This window comes from Alosa alosa, chromosome 4 (assembly GCF_017589495.1).
Source record: "Alosa alosa isolate M-15738 ecotype Scorff River chromosome 4, AALO_Geno_1.1, whole genome shotgun sequence".
Taxonomy (NCBI): domain Eukaryota; kingdom Metazoa; phylum Chordata; class Actinopteri; order Clupeiformes; family Clupeidae; genus Alosa; species Alosa alosa.
Genome location: NC_063192.1, coordinates 30,717,449 through 30,739,321, shown reverse-complemented (window position 1 = coordinate 30,739,321; position 21,873 = coordinate 30,717,449). Strand labels below are relative to the sequence as shown.

General features: G+C 41.1%; 1 protein-coding gene across 1 annotated transcript in view; it reads left to right on the top strand.

The window, feature by feature from the left end:
• Positions 1 to 21,873, top strand: part of spryd3 (SPRY domain containing 3) — a 65,960-nt gene that overhangs the window by 739 nt on the left and 43,348 nt on the right. Inside the window, 5 exon segments of the mRNA XM_048242399.1 lie at positions 427 to 563; positions 1,827 to 1,902; positions 13,509 to 13,631; positions 13,634 to 13,816; positions 14,041 to 14,229. Coding sequence (XP_048098356.1) covers positions 436 to 563; positions 1,827 to 1,902; positions 13,509 to 13,631; positions 13,634 to 13,816; positions 14,041 to 14,229 — 699 coding nt within the window. The 5' untranslated portion in view covers positions 427 to 435.

Genomic DNA, 21,873 nt, shown 5'->3' with positions numbered 1-21,873 from the left:
GCTTTTTTTTCTTTGAGGCGCTGTGTCTCCGAGTGATTTCTTTAACCCTTAAAGGAGTACCGTCACACCGGTGTGACGGGAATGTTGAGAAATGAACATTCTAAAGAATATCTGGGTTCATTGAATTCAACATAGAATTTTAGAACCTTCAATTGTTGCGGAACTTAGAATGTTCAAAAACCTACACCTTTAAGGGATGGAACTACTCTTGCTGTGTGAAAGATGACTAAAACTTTGTTTGACAAAATAAGTTTTCTGATCTCTCAAAGTATACACTCTTTGCAATGTAATTAAATGAGTTATTTTGTAATATGTATACAGGTTAATGGCAAGTTTATAATAATGATAATTGCCCCATTATGTTGTTGACATTGTGCTGCAAGGACCATATCAGTGTCACTGACCTTGGCCTCTTCTCATTAACAGCCATTTGAGATGGATGACATCCACCTACACTACAGGTTCTTGAACTGGAGACGGCGAATCAGAGAGATTCGTGAGGTTCGAGCTGTGCGCTTTCAGGAGCGATACAAGCGTATGCTTAAAGATGGAGACACACTCAGGTGAGGACGGGCTTTTTATGGCATAGTCATCTGACATGAGTGTAATAGTGATGTGAATGAAAACAAAGGCGCTCTGAATGCTAACCTATTTAGTTGGAACATCAAAAGGTTGTTAATATTTAAGGTGGGGCAGCCGTGGCCCACTGGTTAGCACTCTAGACTTGTAACCGGAGGGTTGCCGGTTCGAGCCCCGACCAGTGGGCCGCGGCTGAAGTGCCCTTGAGCAAGGCACCCAACTCCTCACTGCTCCCCGAGCGCCGCTGTTGTAGCAGGCAGCTCACTGCGCCGGGATTAGTGTGTGCTTCACCTCACTGTGTGTTCACTGTGTGTTCACTGTGTGCTGTTTGTGTTTCACTAATTCACCGATTGGGTTAAATGCAGAGACCAAATTTCCCCTCACAGGATCAAAAAAGTATATATACTTATACTTATTTCTCATTCTCCCACAGCCTTTGAAACAGGTTCAGTTGTAATAGTGTTTTGGTTGTCTACAAAACCAAGTTACTCTTGGTGTTACAGACATGGAAATAGAGCATTGTCTTCCATGAATTTGTGAGGGAACTGTAACATAGATGATCTGTCCTCTGCCTAGTTCCGGAGTCTCATACCCTCACCTGAGTATTACCTCTGTATTCTCAGTGCTTTAATTCCCTTGCACTCAAATTGCATTCCTTTGGAAGCCCCTCAGATAAGTCTCGGTTGGGTATTGACTTTCCTGCAAAGGCCACAGCGTGTGCGTGCAATTGAAACATCAGCTTCCACCAAAAACTCAAACAATGCTGAGTCTCTCAACCCCACTGATTGAAACAATTATAATCAGAGACAGTCAGTGGCTACACACTTTTTTTGGTCAGCTAAAGATGAAAGGCATGCCTTGCACAGCAAAAAAAAAGCTGTATTGGAAAAAGGAAAATGCTGATGTAAGATGCTCCAAAGTGTGTAGGGGGTTGGAGGGGAGGTTTCAACTAGTGCTATTCAGACTTATAAATCAAATGTTGTAGCCAAACATACAACAGTGAGAGCATTTGCTTGGCATGACATAATTGGGATCCTTCAGAATCTTCAGCCCAAGTTTAACATCAGTGTCCAATTTGAACTCGCATCATTCACGTTTTCATCAATCCAAATAATTCAATAAATGCAGATATATTTGACTGTATACTGAAGTGATGTGTAAGAGAATGCTTAAGTGGTCAGTAACTCTTTTTGTAGACTGTGATGAGTTGTTGAGAACTGTGAGAGTTGTTGTACTCTCTCCTGTAGTTATCATGGGAACTCGGATGAAGTTGGCTGCTATGTGGCTCCTAGACCATTATCAAAAGGAAACTGTTACTTTGAGGTAAGCTTCTGAGTATATTGTATATAGCTCTTTATAATACATATGTGGAGTGGCACCACTGAATAACTTAAAAACAGTTTATCTTGTGATGTAGGCCTAAAGGTTCAAAGTTCATGAAATTTGAGACATTCTCTGGATATTTTTGGACTTGGAGGATAGAGGGCTAAGGGCTAACCTTTCCCACTAGTATCACTGATGCTCCTTACTGAAATTCATTACTTTAATTAGTAATTTGTGGTGGGCACCTTTTACAGTGCTAGTTTCGATGTGTGACTTGTACATCTATTTACACATTATTCCAATTTTAACATGAGTAATAAGCTAAGATTCTAATAGTCCTCTGTTGGCACTTAAGTCTCAAAATATGGACCTTTGGGGTTTAATCATTTCCACACCATCACTGTATTTTGTTATGTTTAAAGTATTTTAGAACTTATCATTGTGGTCTTAAGGCCATCCCTCTAAATAGTAAAGATTTATTTATGACTTTTCACTCACTCTGCTTCGCATTCATATGTTTTAAGATTAACTCATAGATTTTCAATCATGCTGAACATTTGCATTTCAAAAGCTACATCATGTTGTATTTTTAGATATGCTGTAAATCATTGTTCTGTTTGACAAACATATTGTAGATATTGTATTGCATTCTGGTTTTGTTTTGCTGACTAAACACTATGGCCCTGGTTTAGGCCAGGAAGATGTGACTAGTAGTGAATAGCTTGCTGTACTGTGGGCTTGTGGGTTATCACTCACTGTATGTAGGCTAAATAGATGGAGACTAATTAGATAGAGACAACCTTATTTAAATCAGGATTTTGTGTCTCATTGGAGAAGGCAAATGACAAATACAGACGAGACGGTTAAAAACTGTAAAGATGTACTATGGGGATTGGCAAGGCAAACATTCATGTTCATTCTATATAGCTCTCATAAATACATAAAGCTAAAATCTGATGAAACACAATGCACACTGCTGGTACCTAATACTGTATGCAATGTAGTGTTTTACAAGCGCTTTTAGATATAACCTCCGGAGTATATGCGGAGGTTTGTCAAACGGAGGTCCTACCCTTCGGATGATTCAGATATGATGCTAACCTGCGGACCTTATACGGACCTATGTGTGGACGACATACACGCACATTACAGAATCTCCGTGTGGTTGTCGTGAGGGGTGGGGGCTTGTAGAGTTCACAAGATGCGAGATATGACGCAGAATATATGTGGCCGCTGCTTGTCACAGCTGCTGTTTGTTTACAAAGTGTATGCATTATGTAGGCTAAAAAAGAAAAATCTATTGTGCGTAGGCTAATACTTGAAGTAGTCACGTAAGTGCGCACTTGAAATTGACCTATAGTATTTGTATGTGTGCTTCGAATAAACACATTTATCTGTTTTCAACGTTATGTAGCAGAATTACTTGGCTATGGAACCCCAAATCTGGTTTGCGTTGGAGAGAGAGAGCATGCACAAACTTTATGGTACCAGCCAATTCAGTAGGCTAACTCAAGACAACGTTTTTAAGCAACAAACAAAATACTAACATAACAGTGACGTGGTTCGTTTTTTTCATGGTTTATTTTTTCCAATAGCATCCTCTCCCCATGTGTCTATTGCATTTACGTAAGGAGCTTGGAACAAAGTTGGGTTTTCTTCGTTTTAATTTTCTCTAGCAGGGCTCTACACTAAAATTTTTTTTCAGGAGCACTTGTGCGCCCAAGTTAAAAATTAAAAAGCACAGACAAAAATTTGGGCGCACAGTCAGTTCTGTACTTAACTTACACATAATCTAACATTATACTGCAGCTAACAGTTAAACATGCCAGTGCACCAATTGCGAATATTAAGAATGACTGACAACATTTAGGCTACAGGAAACAGGATTCTACTTTATTTTCAGTCTGTTCTATTTTCCTACATTTTGTTAATGTAAAATAATATAATACATTGCCATATTTGCATTTAGCCTGTATATCAAGTATCCTGCCAAATGTAGGCTAATTTATTTATTTGTGAATCCATCTATAGCTAAACCAAATATGCCCATGGTGACCTATCTGACTGCATACTGCCTAATACTACTACTAAAACAGTCAATTTTCTCTTCCACAAAACCCAACATAGGCTAATCAAGGATATGTTTTATACTTTTAGTTTTTATTTGAAATATCTGCATTGGTAGGGGCAGTAGGCAAACGTTAGGCCTACTTTCGTTTTGCACTTCAGCTTGTAAACAAACAAGCATGCGTGGAAGCCTGGAGTTGTCAGTAGCGTTCTACCTTTGAATAAAATGAGAGTATTACGGGAGGCTACTTTTGTGCCGGTTCGCTACAGCTATATTTTGCATATTGCAGCCAAAACGTCAACAGGGCTAAAAGGCATGTTAGGTTACCTTTCCTTCTCTCACTGCATTCTCAGAATCTCATCCCATCTTGGCTGGCTAGTCTAACTTTCCGCTTTTTCTGCGCGCTCTTGGATTTGATAGAAGCGACTACTATAGCAAGTCACAACGCGAAACTGCTAACGTTGATGGGAGGTGTAGTTTTTATGCTGCATTCGCGACGTGATTCTATGGTTTGCACCAGTAATGTTTCTCGATGTTGCGGTGTATTTTGTAGACAAACATTGACGTGGTTAGAAGTCATTCGCACCAGTGCGCCTAAATATTTTTTTGCACTCGCACGGCATCATTTTTACTGGCATGTGCGAGTGAAATGGGCGCACTGTAGAGCCCTGTCTAGGCATATTTATGCTCAACAAATATCAGCAGTGAGGTCATGAGAAGGCTATCAATGAACAGAAAACCGACCGTGTTGGCTAACAATTTATTAAATACTCCTGTTATTGTCGTCAACGACGTTGCTGTATGCTACTGCCTTTTCAGCGCCTTCTGCTTATGATTCAGTCTTTGTTTGGCCTTGCCATGCAGTTGTAGGCTACAACGTGTCTCTTGCCGTTCCCTTCATGTGTTCTATCAAAATGTTGTATACCCTCATGGACAGCTAGCTCCGTGATGTCTGCATCTCAGGTCGGAGATTTTCTGGACAGCACTATCCCACTCCATCATAACACTGGAATTTAAGTCAGATCTAACCACATGGACGCACGAAAGAAACGTCACTGCCCTTTCACTAGGTGTGAATTTTAATTGCATGTTCTACGCTTCGTTCAGACACAGCACATTTACATAATGTCCGGAGGAAATATATATATTATAAGTATATATACTTTTTTGATCCCGTGAGGGAAATTTGGTCTCTGCATTTAACCCAATCAGTGAATTAGTGAAACACAACCAGCACACAGTGAACACACAGTGAGGTGAAGCACACACTAATCCCGGCGCAGTGAGCTGCCTGCTACAATGGCGGCGCTCGGGGAGCAGTGAGGGGTTAGGTGCCTTGCTCAAGGGCACTTCAGCCACGGCCCACTGGTCGGGGCTCGAACCGGCAACCCTCCGGTTACAAGTCCAGAGTGCTAACCAGTGGGCCACGGCTGCCCCTACTAGGGGGGGAGAAGTAGAACAACCGGCTAAATTCGGACTTCCATATGACCGGTTATGTCGTTCAGATATACGGCCCCACCGTTTAACATCCGCAGAACCTCCGGCCTTACAGGTATGTCTGAAAGCGGTTGTAGTGTGCAATGCAGTGCTCTCTGTTTTTGAAAAGCGGTCTGAATGAATCAGAGTCTTGGGCATTTTGAACAGGCTCACTCATGGAGAAAATCTGTTATTGCCGTTTACACTTCTCCAATGTCTGTGTGGAGCTTGTGCAATAATTGTTGCTATAGATGTTCTCAATTATTTTAGGTGTGGGCTTAACATATACTATAATAAGTACAGTAAAGGCTACCAATTTGCAACTAGCCTATAGTGGAAATTTCCATGTTTGATCACAACATTTTGATGGTGAGAAATGAACGTGATTGAATTATTGAATGTCATGATTCAAAATCTTCTTGAAACTTTGTTCTAATCGTGGCTAATCTTTTGCTTAAAGACAATGCAGAGTGTTTTCATTGTATGATTTGTTGGTAGCTTGGTTGTGTAGCAAGATTATTCCAAGGGGCAGTAGTGGGTAAAAAGACAAATATCAACGGTTTTTTTTGATGAAAACAAAAGCTAACAAAGAGAAACTACAGATGGCACTAACCTGCCCAGACTTGGCTTAACAGGATGAGGCTGACTAAATCTTTAATTTAATCCAAGGCTTAATTCTGCATTTGTGCCTGTCTGTCTGTGTGGTCTTTGCAAATATCCCGAACCATTCAGGTAACCAGCTGCACACTTGGCTTGGTGAATTGTTGAGGACGAAAGTGAATCCAATGTCAAGTTGTCAGTTGTTGGATGTGAAATCCGAAAGATATTGTTTGAAATCAACACTGTCCATTTAGTCAAGCTGAAAAAAACTCATCTCCATTGCTTGGTTCATCCATAAGCCATCAATGTAGAGTTTATGTTATGGGCACTGTTGCCAGGACAACTACTGAGTAATAATCGATGCCAGCCTCTTGAAACCTATCCTATTAAGATTGGTTTGCACTCACCATGCCCTAGGTTCAAATGTTCCTTATTCAGATCACACCATGGATTCACATTCATATTTGTTTCCAGAACAAACTGTGAGAAATTGAAATAGTTTGATCCAATTATTTTTTAACTGAGTCTCATCAGTTGAAAAAGGCAAGAGCTGCCGTAGCTGATGCATTCAGGTATTTTGTCCATCGTCTGACTTTGCTAGAGATTGTAACAGCAGAGTAGAATGGGGGGTGGATTGTCCCTGTGAGGTGATTTAATACAGGAAAGCCTGCTTGGACCGGCTCATAAATTAGGGTTTGGTAGAGGGCATGTGGCTCTTAATTTATGTAACTACAGTGGAGGAGGCTGAATGTGTGTGGAGCGCGGCTGAGGTAGGCCCACTGGCATGTGTGCTCTGCTGGCAGGTTTTGGAGGTTTGATGAACTTCCTCTCCAGGGGCTGTGGGGCTGGAAACTCACACCCCGTACATTATCCTGATGGGCTCTGCACACACCACTACACACTGAATCCTCCTTTGCTCAGCATTCTGGGTATTCTCATTCAAAGAACCAGCATGTTTTCCCAGCAGATACTTGCCCGGCTTTAAAAGACTCACATGAGATTGAATCTGTGACCCAATTATCAGTTCCTGCTGCTCTGGATTGCCCAAAGCATATGTTATGTATGACATTGGTGAATGCAAATCCTGTTTTTACTTCCTTGTCAGTTTCAGGTTCTTGTTCTGTTGCCACTATTGTGATTATACTCATTACTCGGCCATCATCTTAATAACGACAGACGCAGTGTTAAGATGCAGAAAGTCCTGCTCTTGTTTGTCTACGGTATTTGCTAAATTACAGCCCCATTTCCAAAAAAGGTTTGGACTCTGTAAAATGTAAATAAAAACAATGCTATTATTTGCAAAGTTAACATATCAGTTCTTGATACAGAGAGCCCGCAGCTCACAGCGTAAAGTGAAAAAAAAAAAAACGTATATAAGAAACTGACCTCTACTTTTTCACGCTAGCACTACGTGTGGTGCATAATGTGAAAATAGGTCCTATAATGTCTGGATGTGCAGTGTTTCCCACAGAATTGAATTCTATTTGTGGTGGCGGGTTTGCAGAATTAACTTGAATTCAACAGTTTTTAAACAAATTAGTGCGCCATGGTTATGATGCTAACTAGATTTAAGTACAATTTTTAGTACAACCTGGAAAATCGTTGTGTGGTGGTCAATGTTGATATTGTGGTGGGCCGCCACAAATAAGTCAATGTATGGGAAACACTGATGTGTGTGTCAGCTTGGTAGGAATCTCAGAGAGTGGTAAACATACCTACGGTGTGCTTGTGCACACTGGCCAGTACTCTCCTGACTGACTAGTCCTGTGGCCATGTTGCTTTCATGCTTTTCAGTTGTCCTTATGATATTTGTGATTCTTCAATCAAACAGAACTAATTCAAAATGCTGCCATTTCCCAAACTCGTGAGTGGCATGAGACCAAAGAGGAAACCAGGCATCAGCTCCCACTGAGCCTGCCAGGACAGGTGCACTCTACCAATTAGCCACTAGGAATGCAACTTGATATTGGTATCAATGGCTTCCACCTGGCTACTCTACCATAAAGGTCTGATTGGTGGAGTACCGCACTGATGGTTGTCCTTCTTTACGCTTCTCTCATCTTCTCAAAAGAACTCTGGATTTTATTCATTAGGCCGTTTCCACTACCGGAACTCGGTTTTACGGGGCCAGGGACGTTTATTTGCGTTTCCTATAGACGAACAGCCCAATAATGCGACGTTCTGGGAACTTTTATGGGACTGAAGTCCCTGTCTTGGGGTGGGTACTTCAGCGCAGCCCCAAAGAACTTGAGATGTGTGAACGAGGTGAGGTGTGAGTATAAAAGGACATTTTATAACCCAGCAAGGCAGACATCAGTTACAGCTAAATTAATTACAGGTTAGGCTGTTAGCTTGTTGATTTGACACTGGATGAACAAATATCCGCTAAAAATAGATTTTTACCGGTTAGAATTTCGATGGTATATTTTGCATTAATTCTGCGCTATGAAGGCCTAAAAGACTTGGTTCTGTTCAGCTTTGTTTAATGAATATTTTAGTTTCCACTCTACTAAAGGGTATAATTTGCAACAAAAAGTAAGTAAACAATATATTGGCATCGGTATGGACCAAACTGTGAATTTGGTATGTTGTTACAGGCCTAGACAACAGGTAAATCCACTGAGGCTCTCTATGAAAACGGTACAACAAACCTTTGGCTTTCTGAAGTTTATTTTTGTATTCCAGGGTACAGTAGCCTAAGGTCTTGACAATAACTGCCTAAGGTCTTGACAATAGACCTCTCCGGAATAAGTCCCGCCTCTGAAACATCCGGATCCACCCAACTTCCGGGCGTCGAATGTCTATGGGAAATAACATGGCGTTTCGAAATATCATACCTGTCAAACATCTGTAGGTGGCGAAGTAGAAAAAAATGGTGGGCCGGTTGGCCTACACGCTTCTGCCATCTAGTTTCCACTGGATGTTTTGATTGTCGGTGCCGTTAAAGTTGAAATATTTCAGTAAGAAGCACTAAGCTAACGCACGCTTCAGACGCTGCGACTCCCTGAGTCAAAGTTGCATAGCAACGGCAATGTTTCATAGTTTGTCTTCACCGAAATGGAGTTCGTGGCACCAGAGCCTGTCTACGGAGGTGGCACTAACCCTGCATGAAATCGTCATGTTTGATAGGTTGTTAATACATTCTGAAAATGTTACTGTTCTGATCAAGGTCATGATCATGCAAAATAAAGCTATCGACTCAATACGACTCTGCCTCTGATTCCTAGTCTGCTTATCGTTATGCTTGTTCGTCTTTATGCAGATCTGACTTGATGTAATGCATGCTGGGATAGACGCAATGCTTACTGGTTAGAAATCCGGTCCGACTTCTGTCAGCCGGGGAGGGACTTACCACCATGACACCATGTCACATGACCTTAAAATATTGCGGGAGTCTAGCCTGCAGACAGATCTTGCAGTTGCCTTCTTATATATGATTTCTGCAACAATGGTAGGCTAGCCTACTGAAAACGTTTGCATATTCTGTTATTTTCTGCTGTTGGCTAAGTAGATAGGCACACATATAGGGAAAACACTTGTTATTGAATTTATGTGCTACAATGCAGGCCTGTTAACTGTATGACAACAGTGGTTTATTTAAACTACAGCATAAGAATTTATTTCCTCAGTCATCATGCTCATTTTAATGAGTAAGAATGAAAGTTCTGCTGTATTTATTGCAAACTAAATTCCGCGATATCTCCCGCGAGTCACATTAGGCAGACTGTAGCCTGTCTGTCCGGGATGAGCTGCCCTCTGTTGTAGCTCCTCCTCCTCTGAAGATCACGTTTACGTAGAAAGCCAGACCAAGTCAGACTCAGTCGATCTCAAACAAGCCTGTTATCTGTTTTTCGTGGGGAAAAAAAATCTCGTCTCGTCTTGTCTTTAGTGTCTTTGTCGGCGATTTCTTTCTTTTTCAAATATCTCAATAACAGCCAACAAACTCTCAGCACAGTCAAATCAAAGTTAAGTCGTGTTGAAAAGAGGCTGAACATTGCAAACAATTTACTTTTATAGACCACTGAAATCACGCGTGAATCACACGTGAAAATTACCATCACTTTAGGATGTGACTGGTTGTGAGCGAGATCTAACACCCTCCTCCACCCGCGTACATCGGAACTAGCTCCTGGTTAGCATTAATAATCGTTTACTACTTTAACGGCACCGACAATCAAAAAATCCACTGGAAACCAGATGGCAGAAGTATGTAGGCCAATCGGCCCACCAGCTTTTTCTACTTTGCCACCTACAGAGCAGAGTTTCCGCTAGAAAAAAAAATGTTGCCGTGGCAAAATGTGGCAGAGGTTTCGTTTTCCGGACATTTTGATGATATGCCGGTCAAATATCCTATTATCCCTTCTTAATTATTCAAATTGAGGAAAACTGCAGACAGGCTATGTAGCTTAAAGAATGACTGACATAATCAGGCTAACTTAAACATACCTAACAAGATCTAGCCAGTGTCCGCTTCGTTCGTTGTTTTAAAAAGGCTACATTGTTTGTTGCTGCTCCAGTGGTGACTGTTTAACTTACACAGATGCGCACACACAAGAATGAGCGCTCACACCACTACCCCCTAATACTATGCCACTTTATTTGATAACAATAAATTAAGAATGTTTCCTATTCTGGGAAATGTTTAGTTTCTTTTTCTTTCGGCCGCGGTTCAATGATGCCGTTTAATTGTGCCAGAAATTATCCGCGGACCAGTAATCGCCTCGTCGAGGAGGCCCTAACCCTGCAGATCATAGACAGAGAACGCATTGGCCTACTGTATGCTTTGGGTAAAGAACACTTTGCATGTCCAGTGTACACAGAGAATGACAGTGTCTTGGAGCGGCCGCACCCCCCGCAACTCCACTTCCAATGTCACTGATTCCGACAGATACGCCCGACACTTCTGCTTTTTATCTGGTGGTGGTGGAGTTGACCGGACATCTAAGGCTTCAGACGTTACCAATTTATCATCATCCATTGCGTCTGGCCTCTGAAAAAACTTTTAAGGCTAGTCTGCCTGGGCCTGGCCATGTTTGAACCGCCTCACTCATTTGTTCGTTTAACATGGACGTTTTAAGCGTGTGCTTCCTATTTGAAATGCAGCATAGGCTATGCGTGTTGTTTAATAGCTTACTTTTCAAACGGTAGAGCCTGTTCATTTAAAAACATAGCCAGAGGACGTATAATATAGGCTTACATATTAAGGCTTATTCTCAAATTCAGATTGCATTAGGGGACGGGATTATTAGCCAATTTCAATCGGACAATTTGACCGGAGAGATTTAATTTTGTTGGACATTTCATTTTTTTTCCGGCCAATGTCCGGTAATTACCGGACAACGGAAACCCTGCTACAGAGTTTGACAGGTATGATTTTTCGAAACGCCATGTTATTACCCATAGACATTCGACAACCGGAAGTTGGGTGGATCTGGATGTTTCGGAGGCGGGACTTATTCCGGAGAGGTCTATAGTTTTTCCAACCAGTTTGCTGTTTAAACTCAGCTGATAGACTGGCGCCACTTTCCTGCCAGTACTGGTTTATGACGTCAACTGCTACATCTCTACATTTAACAGCGGGCTAAGCCAGAGGATATTGTGCTAACTGCTCAACATGGAGATGTGCTGATGAGACGAAACTCACATAAGGCTAGGCTTTTGTAAACACAGAAATAGTGTAAAAAATTAGCTTGTCAGAAAACCGTTGAAAAAGTATTGTTCAATCCTTCCGTCTAAAATCTAAAGCTAGATCACTGACGGTAAGGTAACTCATAGATGCTTTTGGGTATGTCAAAATCGTGCCAAAGGACCTAATAACATTATTTGACTTTGCAATTAGATGTGATTACCTCGCTTGTTGATCGTCAGTGACTTTTGGTACCTATGGTACCAAACATACTGTTAAACTGAGTTAACCATTCTCTTGCATAAGGGCAACACTTCCTTGTCCCAAGTTGGTCCAGCCCAGTGGGACAGCTCGGTTTTCGAAATGAATGTAGATGCATGGCATCACAGGCAATGCTGGTTCAGGTATTTTGTGTTTATATTAATACAGTATCAATGGTTATGGTGCAATGGTATTCATATATTGCCACCATGTGCTCACATATAGCTCACATCATATTGTTTTAAATTAAAGTTCAACAGAAGTTTCAGACTTTCAGACCTGAAGCCACTTGGCATTTTGCAGAATTCCTAAGAGCTTGATGAATATCTCGGGTCTCAAGCAAATGCGTTTGACATTTGCAGCCAAGGGATTTCGCATGATCAATAAAGAGCTGCTGCTTATTTTATGTGAGGTGGCGCTCCCGATAATGACGCACGTCCTGAGAGACGTTTCACTAAAGTAAGGAGTCTTTTTTGTTTTTTTGCTCCCTTCCAATAAAGGTCATGTGCCTGTCGGAATATGCGTCAGTGGCGTCCTCATGTTTCCTCATTATGCTCTTGCTGGGCTAGCATTTCACCTCCTCTGGAGCTCATGCACCAGGCACTGTCTAATCCATCTCATTCCGAGCCCACTCTGGCACCTCTCATCATTTATCTTCTGTTGACATCTTTATTTCTGAAAGCTTTTTAATTGCTAACATATTCCACAGTGCTGCGTTTTCCCGCCTCTTATTTAGTCAAATAAAATAAATCATGTAAGTGGCTTGTGTTCCTATTTGTGAGAAATTCGCAGCAGAATAGGCTCCGAGCTTGATGCTGTGCAGAGAGGATCCGGGAATGTATATTCTCCCAAAGAGATATCAACTAGAACTGTAGAGATCCTCAAAAGCGGGCATTGCAGATGCATGTGCTTGTGCATAGGGAACTTTTAAATGGGTTCTTTCTAGAGTTGATATCTTTGGCTTCTGGTTACTATTTGGGTTTTAAAAGCTTGGGTAATGCTTTGGTTTTAAAAGCTTGGGAACCCACCTTGAAGGATAGGTCAACACAGTAGTCCTGTTTATGAATTGGGCCAGCTCACTTCTGCCAACATAGGGTCTCATTTCACCATAATGGTTCTCCCCCAGTTCTCTTCAGAGCTGGCCATGCAGGGTGGTCCCTTAAGGGATACACTGAAACGAAAGGACTGGGAAGGCAGCATGTGAAATGTGAAACGTTTCTCGAAAGACAAACCCCCCTAATAACAGGCTCTCTGAAGATGGTTCTCTGTTGAAAGTATGAGTCAGTGAAGTTTTCTCTCTGCTGCTTGTTGACTCCTCTGCTCTCTGTTACCCTCAACCCGCCTGTATTTTAATTGTGACTCACATGACCCAGGGCACCTGCTGTGCCTTTTATCATAGAAAGACATCCCATTACTGTTGTCTTTCTTTGAAGTGTAGCTACAGCTCTTTGAGAATACAATGTTTCCTGGTCTAAAATGGTGTCTGTTTTTATACAGCATTTTTTCACAGCTGTTTTTTTTAACAATATATATTATGTTATTCATAAGAGTATTATGTTTTGTGCCTTGTGCCAGGTGACCATAATGGACACTGGAGTAAGAGGTACTATTGCAGTTGGCCTTGTTCCTCAGTTCTACAAGCTTGACCACCAGCCCGGCTGGCTCCCGCATTCTGTCGCATACCATGCTGATGATGGCAAAAGCTCTACAATGGAACAGTAGAGATAGGACATGGGTTGACATTCTGTTTGCAGGTCCAATGGAAAGTGTAACAGCAGTTTGGTCCAAAGTGTAACCGCGGAGACCGTATTGGCTGTGGGATTTATGCTGACACTGTAGATGCTGGCCTCACGACTGTATTCTTTACCAAGAATGGGAAAGAGGTGAGTGAAACCTGCTGAAGACTGTGTGTGCCCTGTCTGTGTTTCAGTTCCTTTCATGACCAGTGCTCCTGTCAACGACATGGACGTTTTCAGCAATGCATCATCTGCCGCTATGTCATGCTAGTCATGAATGACTGTAAACTACTGTTTTTAAACTCACCGTTTAAAAAAAATAAATAAAAAAAAAAATTAAAAAATGGTGACGTCTTAACATTGTGGAGCAGGTAGGTTCGGTGGTGGTACCTGTGGCCCCGGACGGACTGTTCCCTGCCATTGGCATGCATTCCCTGGGAGAGGAGGTGCGGCTGGACCTGCAGGCCGAGTGGGGGCAGGAGGAGGACGACAGTGTGATGATGGTGGACAGCCATGAAGACGAGTGGGGTCGCCTCTATGATGTGCGGTCCAGCGGAACGGTAAGGTCCCAGAGAGTCCAGTCTATGGGAGACACCCCTGCGTTTCGTTGCCCATGCATTACAGTTTCCAAATCCTCGATTTGATTTCATTTCCAATTTTAAAGTCAAGATTCGATTTGATTTGCGATGAGAGGCTTTGAATTTGGTTGATGTGTTGTTTTTTAATTGGCTGCAGCTTGAAGTTAGAGGAGATAACGTGTGTGTGTGTGTGTGTGTGTGTGTGTTTTTGGTCACTTGGCATGCATGCTGGACGTGGCATTGGGGGTGTGGCTGCATCATTTGATTTCGAAGATCGAGATGTAATTTCGATCGATTTTTGACGTAAGACCAAAATCGTGACACTCCTACTTCAGACTAACTTTTTACATTGCCACTGGTGCACCTAACTGTTTTATTTAGGTGCTCCCAATATTTTTCACAGCATCTCAGTACAACGCTAGGGTCAGAGCTACCAGAGGCAGAGTACAGGACAGTTCTTTGCAGAACAGCTGTGTTTCTAGGACTCTGGAGGCACATAACATTTATATAAATTGCTTTTTATCACATTCACTGTTATTATGCTACTGTTACATGTTATTTGCGGCATATCCGTCTAGTCTGGTTTAAATCCAGTGACTTGATGCTTGCTGATACCCTGACCAAAATGAAGCCACATCTCTCTGTTTGCTGTCCACCCCAGCTGTTACGTGCACAAGCTGGCCTTCTCACAGCACTGTGTTCGCTACTGTCGTCCTCCTCTACTCGTCTCGACAGTTATTTCTTCCCGACTGTCTCTTACAGCCTCAGCTGCCACAGCAGCACTTCGGACTTGTTTCCCGGAGGGTTGCCGGTTCGAACCCCGACTAGTAGACACGGCTGAAGTGCCCTTGAGCAAGGCACCTAACCCCTCACTGCTCCCTGAGCGCCGCTGTTGTTGCAGGCAGCTCACTGCGCTGGGATTAGTGTGTGCTTCACCTCACTGTGTGTTCACTGTGTGCTGAGTGTGTTTCACTAATTCACGGATTGGGATAAATGCAGAGACATTTCCCTCACGGGATCAAAAGAGTATATATACTTACCATATACAAGTTGATTGGACATCTAATCACTGCCCAATTTCCCTGTGTGTTTAAGTTTATGTTTTTTCCTCTAGTCCAGGCTCTCTCTGTGCCTCCTCCAGACAAGCCCATTCTAGTCTTGTTGACTGAAATATTTGTCAGTTTTCAATGGTAGCCTAATGTTATTCATGAGTTGTCCATATTGAAAACAAGCAGCTAACCTACAATGACTCAGTTGTGTTCTAACATTAGCTTTAGCTTAGCTATCTTAAGGCTCCTTACATGCATGTTATAATTCTTTTGAGGAAGTTGGTCTCCACGATTGACTTATGTAGGTTGCAATAAGAACAAACTTAGAGTAGCTTTGAATTCGGAAAAAAAATCCACCGCTGAGTTCAAGATGATGCCAACCTTAAGGGGAACACAGGATTTAAAGTATAATTTTTCACATAGATCTCTGTTTATCGAAGTCACTGCGTACTGTTGGTACGGAAAAAAAGGACTTTATGATTATGCCCCCAGAGTCTAGCACTGTAGCCTGGCTGCTCTAGCTGTTAACTGTCTTCTGTACGGTGTAGCGAAGGGAGAGAACAGTGACCCCACCCAGCCTCAAAACCCAGGTTTCCGGGGTACTAAACCTGCACCTTGACCATAACGCCAAAGAACCAGGCTCCAAGAACATCTCCAAGAAGGTTGACTTTCCAGTGACTACAGTTGCACATATTATTTACAAGTTAACATGATGCATGGGACTATAGCCAACCTTGCTGGATGTGGCTGTAAGAAGAAAATTGACTCTAGTCTAGACTGAAAAGAAGTAAAGTGCAAATTGGATTACAAAGAGCCAAAGAAAACTCTCAAGGTGAACTCCAAGGTCAAGCTACAGCAGTGACTGATCACACTATTGGTCACTTTTTGGCCCCTTGGAGGTATCCACTGTTGAAAGAAAATCAAAAAAATAGCCAGACTAGAATTGGGTAAATGCATATGGTCCTTCAGGAGATGTATTTTGGCCTGATGAGACGAAACTGGATGTTCTTGGCAGTCACATTAGCTCTATGTTCATGACTATGTCCTAGAAAAGAACATCATACCTATTTTGAAAAATGAAGGAAGCTTGGTTATATTTTGTTGCTGCTTTGCTGCATCTGGCCCAGGGTGTGTTGAGGACACAATGAAATCTCAAGACTAAAAGGAATCCTGGAGCGAACCGTATAGTAGGGGGGCCTATGTGTCTAATTTGGGGGCTTGTGGGATTCGCATGTTAATTTTTGGAGAGTATTATATCTTTGTTCTAGGGATTCTTAAAAAAAAAAAAACATGTCCATTTTTTTTCAAGGTTTTGAAGGACCCAAATCAAAGGTCAAATTCAGAAAAGGTCAAATTTGGTGTTTTGTCCATAAACTTCACATTGCTGGTATTATAGCATAGGGTTTGGTGCCAAAAAGCAAAGATATTCTACAAGGTAGAGTGCAAAAGTGGACCACATAAACAATACAACATTATAAAACATTTTTTCAGAGCACAAAGTGCAGAGATCTCTGTTAAATCAAGTTTAATAGACTTTTACATAGTACCAGCTGAAGTCTGTAAGGCCTTCCTAAGCCTAAGTGTGAAGAAAAGAAAGGGTAAAGGATCAGCTAGACAAACAGACAGGTGTGTGTGTGTGTGTGTAAGAGAGAGAAAGAGAAAGAGAGACACTACCAGCATGGACAGATTATGAACTTTCAGGCCCCTGGGCCCAGATGTATTAAGGGCCCCCCCACTAATTGTTGCGGGGGACATTTTTTTAATTTATTTGATGTCATTTCCTGTATTTTGGTGCATTTTGGGGATTGCCAATACTTTATTTCAATCAGATTCATAGCCTATGTGTTGATATGATGTGTTGATATTGAGGCAATGATTCCATGCAATGGCTTGGGCCCTCTGACTCCTTGGGCCTCCGGGTTTGGGCCCGGTAGGCCCGTGCAGTAATCCATCCCTGACTACCAGTGACAGTTGGCTGTTGATAGCTGGCAGTGATAGAATTTAGAATATCGAATAACTTGAAGCACATAGTGCTCTGTTCTTCATGGTTGGTGATATTAGTGACCTTCTAGCCTTCTACATTTGAGCAAGCACATTTTCATAGTTCATGGTGGCACAGTCTAGTTTCTGAGGTGTGTCTTTCTGTTAGTCAGGTGATGGCACACATATTCTAAAAGAAACAGATTTTGGGCTATGTATCCAGTGGCAGATATGTGTGGACTGGTGAATGACCCATCACTAGAGACAGATGCCAAATTTCTTGTTTTGGTCCATGAGAGAGTATGGGGATGGGTATCACAGATCAGCCAACGATTACATTGTTACAGTGCAGTTATTTTACAACAGAACAAAGCAGTTTGGCACAGGAACTGCTACAAATCCACCTGTAACAGTGAGCATCTGCAGCATGCTAAGATTCGCTACTAGAAATCATGTGAAGCAGGCAGGACTCAGTGTCTTCAGAAAAGATGCGGTAGACCATCTTCTGAACCTGCAGCAACACCTGCAACTGCATCAGGTCCATCTAGAGGGACACTTGTTCAGCAGCAGCTGCTGCCAGCATAGATAAGTGTTTCTTCTGTCAGAAGCAGACAAAAGAGCGTCTTCATGAGGTGTCCTCTTTCAATGCAGGCAACCAACGAAGAACTATAAGTAATATTTTGAAGTCAATGACTTTTAACAGGTAGCCAGTGTAAAGATGCTAGGATGGGGGAAACATGTTCATATTTTTTGTGTGTGAGCAGCTGCATTTTGTATAAGCTGTAAGCTCTTTAGACAGGTATTATTACAGCCAGCATGATAGCATTGCAATAGCATTGCAATAGTCTATCCTTGAGATGACAAAACATTAATTTCTCGGCATCTGGTAAGGATAAGGACTTCCTTATCTTTGAAATGTTCCTTAAATTGTAAAATTAAGTTTTGGTGATCTGTTTTATGTGATTACTTGCTAGGTCCTGGTCAATTATAACTCCTAGGTTTTTAACACTTGTGGATGAGGTCAGTGGAAGATCACTATATGTAGCCTGTGATGTGGATAGGATATCCCTCATCTTTTTAGAACCTAAAACCATGACTTCTGTTTTATCTGAGTTCAAAAGCAGGAAATGATTCGTCATCCATGTCTTTATATCTCTTATACTTGTGTCAAGTTTGGCTAACGGTGTTAATTCATCAGGTTTTATAGTTATGTATCATCTGCTAAACAACAGGGGCCTCAGTACTAAGCCTTGAGGCACTCCACATTTGACCATAATCTGGGTAGATGGTTTATTATGGACCTGTACAAATTGTTGACGGTTAGGAAGGTATGATCTAAACCAGTGTTTTTCGACCTTTTTTGTGCCACGGCACACTTTAGACACTTAAAATGTCCCACGGCACACTAACACACTAATCCTGTGTGAAGGAAAAAATAAACATACCATAGCCTAAAATTTCAAATAATACACAGATATGGCCTATGGCTTCTATGCAAGACCTGCTCAATATAACAAGCGCCCTCTGTTTCATTTGTAGGTGACCTATATCTAATTTAATTGTTGTTTTGAACTGGATATGTGATGATTCTGTGAATACTGGATATGGGGCCCCCGTTGTACAATGCCTGCATACCACAAATAGTGCAATCATACAATCAATGAGAGTATGTGGTTATAAATTCTTTGATGCAACAGTTGCTTTTCTGGACCAGTGAGTGACATTTGGGTAATTTTCTGCGACACACCTGATGATCTCTCACGGCACACTAGTGTGCCCCGGCACAGTGGTTGAAAAACACTGATCTAAACCAAGCGAGTGCTGAGTCTTTGATGCCTATCAAATTTTCAAGCCTAAGCCGATACAAGGCTAGGTTTTTTGAGGGAGGGCTTAATAACAGATGTCTTAAACGACTGCGGTAAATGCCCTGATAGCATTGAATTATTTATAATCTAGAGCAAAACATTATCCAGGAAGTCAGTCTTAAGAAGGTGAGTAGGAATAAGGTTTAGTAGACTAGTTGTAGATTTTGATGAGGAAATTGTGGAGGTGAGATCTAATATGTTGTGTATATGTAAATGTTGTTTGAGGTCTCATTTGCTATCTTTCAGCAATGGAGTATGTGTATTTGGTGAAACTGAAACTGGTTATTGATCTTATCTCTAATTGTTTGACATACAATCATAATACTGACATACAATCATACTGTTAAAAATAAGAAAATAACTGTTTTGTGAACTTTATTCAACATAGCCAGTGATTTAGGCTAAATGTATGGTGTTAATTATAGTGAAATATACAAATTCACAAAAATAGGGTTAAAACAGGTAAAAAAAAATGGAGACATCATTTTTCTCCATGTTCAATGACCTCTAAAGACAGTCCAACCACTCTCCAAAAATTAACATTTCAATCCCACAGAAACCACATAGGCCCCCTGACTAATACAGGCTAGTGTCAAAGTAAGTTTCAGTCACAGGTCAGGGATCCTCCAATAGTATAATGACCCAAAACACACAGCTAAAAGCCCCCAAGAATAGTTAAGGAACAAATAGTGGGATACTCTGAAGAGTCCAGAGCTAAATCCCATTTAACATCTCTTGAAAGAGTTGCAGAAACATGCAATCTGTGAAGGGCACCCTTCAAACTTGAAACAGCTGGAGCACTTGGCTCAGGAAGAGTGAACAAAATTACCTGTCAACAGATGCAGAAGTCTCATTCTGAGCTACAGAAAGCGTTTGTTGGAAGTGATTACCTCAAAAGGTGCAGGGGTCTAGGGTTGCAAAGGGGTGGAAAATTTCTGGTAAATTTCCGGAAAGTAACTTACTGGAAACTTTCCATGGGAAGTTAAGCTGGGGAATTTTGGAAATATTCCAAATTGGAAACTTTCATGGAATTAAAGGAAATTATGGGAATTTACGGGAATTAACTGGGAATTTTTGGTAATTCCTACTTTTTCATATACAAACATTAACATTTTGTTAACCAATATGATTTGTTTGTTCATATTTTCTTAGCATACAAAGCTTAGCATACAATGGTTTACTAGCGTGCTACTCCTGAAACCACTGAACTGCCCACCCGCCACTCAACAACAAAATCCGAGAACATTAACTATCAGTTTGTTCAGTTAGAATCCTAGAAAATGTTAAAACAAGTAAAAAAAAAAATGACACAACATACCACCCCAACCAAACCTTATAGATTATGTAAATTATATATATAAGTTGTCAAGCTTAATCCCAGTTTCACACCAGTTATTCCCACCAATTTGAATGAGGATGACGTTTTCACTGGGAATTTCCCAGTTTCACACCATTTTCCCCATGCACATGCACATGAGCGCACCATAGGTTTCCTTTACGTCTAGTAGCCTATGCTGATTGCTGTGTGCATGGGATTGACATATGTGCAGGGTAGAAATTTGACTGAAATTGCATTAAATCAGGTTGTTTTAACTAGTATTATGCTGCAAGATGGGGTTTTGTCTACTACATTTAAGTTCCCTGTTATAGACTAACTTGCCATATTAAAAATTCCCAGTTTATTCCCATTAATTCCCATTTATTCCCGTTAATTCTCGTATATTCCTGTTAATTCCCATGGAAAGTTTCCAACTTTGAAAATTCCCGGAATTTTGCAACCCTAGAGGGGACCATCATTTTTTACATTTAATTTCAATTTGTTTTATTATTTAAAATATTCTGTTGAATGAAGAGTCCAAATCGAAGTCTAATTTACACAAAACATGGAATGAACAATGATGAATGGCAATACCTTTTGTCAGTTTCAAATTCGTTCAAAGAAAAATTGAGGGGTTTTCCTTTTTGATGGAAGGGTACCAACATTTTCAGCCAAGACAGTAAATGATTTTAAAAGCAGCTCCTGGGTCTTTTTTTTCACACAGATGGTGAAGCTCAAGACCTGCCAGCCAACTAGACAGTAAAGATTGTCTGACTGTTTGATAAGCACAGAGCACACATAACAGGCTGAAGGTTTGCCTGAATAACAATAACACTGCACCTTTCACCACCACCCACCTTGAATACTCAGATCTAGTCTTACTGGACATGTATTACCCACATGAGTTAAGAAAGTTAATACATAACATATGTGTGAGTGGAGTGGAAGAGTCAAATGGCTGAAGGTAGATAACTAGTAGGCTTCGACTTAAACACAATACACCTGTCTGCAACAAATCTTTGCAAGTAAACTATTCATTACACAATTCAGTACAGTGTTTGTTTACAGTGTTATTTTCTTACACCATTAGTACTGATATGATGTGTAGATAAGCATAGGTTGTAACAAGCAGCTGAACATGTATTTCTAGGTTTTGACCTTATAACTTTTTAATTTCTAGAATCTTTTGTTTAATTTTAAGTCATAAGGGGGGCACATTATATTGTGGACATTCTCTCTGCATCCAGATATTTTCGCCCTCCTGAATACTTATGTTTTCCTGAATAAGATTTCTTCTATAGCACTACGTGAAATGTTGGTTTTATTTCATTGGGATTTGAAGTTGACTTTGGGTGTACAAAATGTATGTCATGTTTCTCAATTCTTAAGTTGAATATGATTTTTTTTCAAAGTG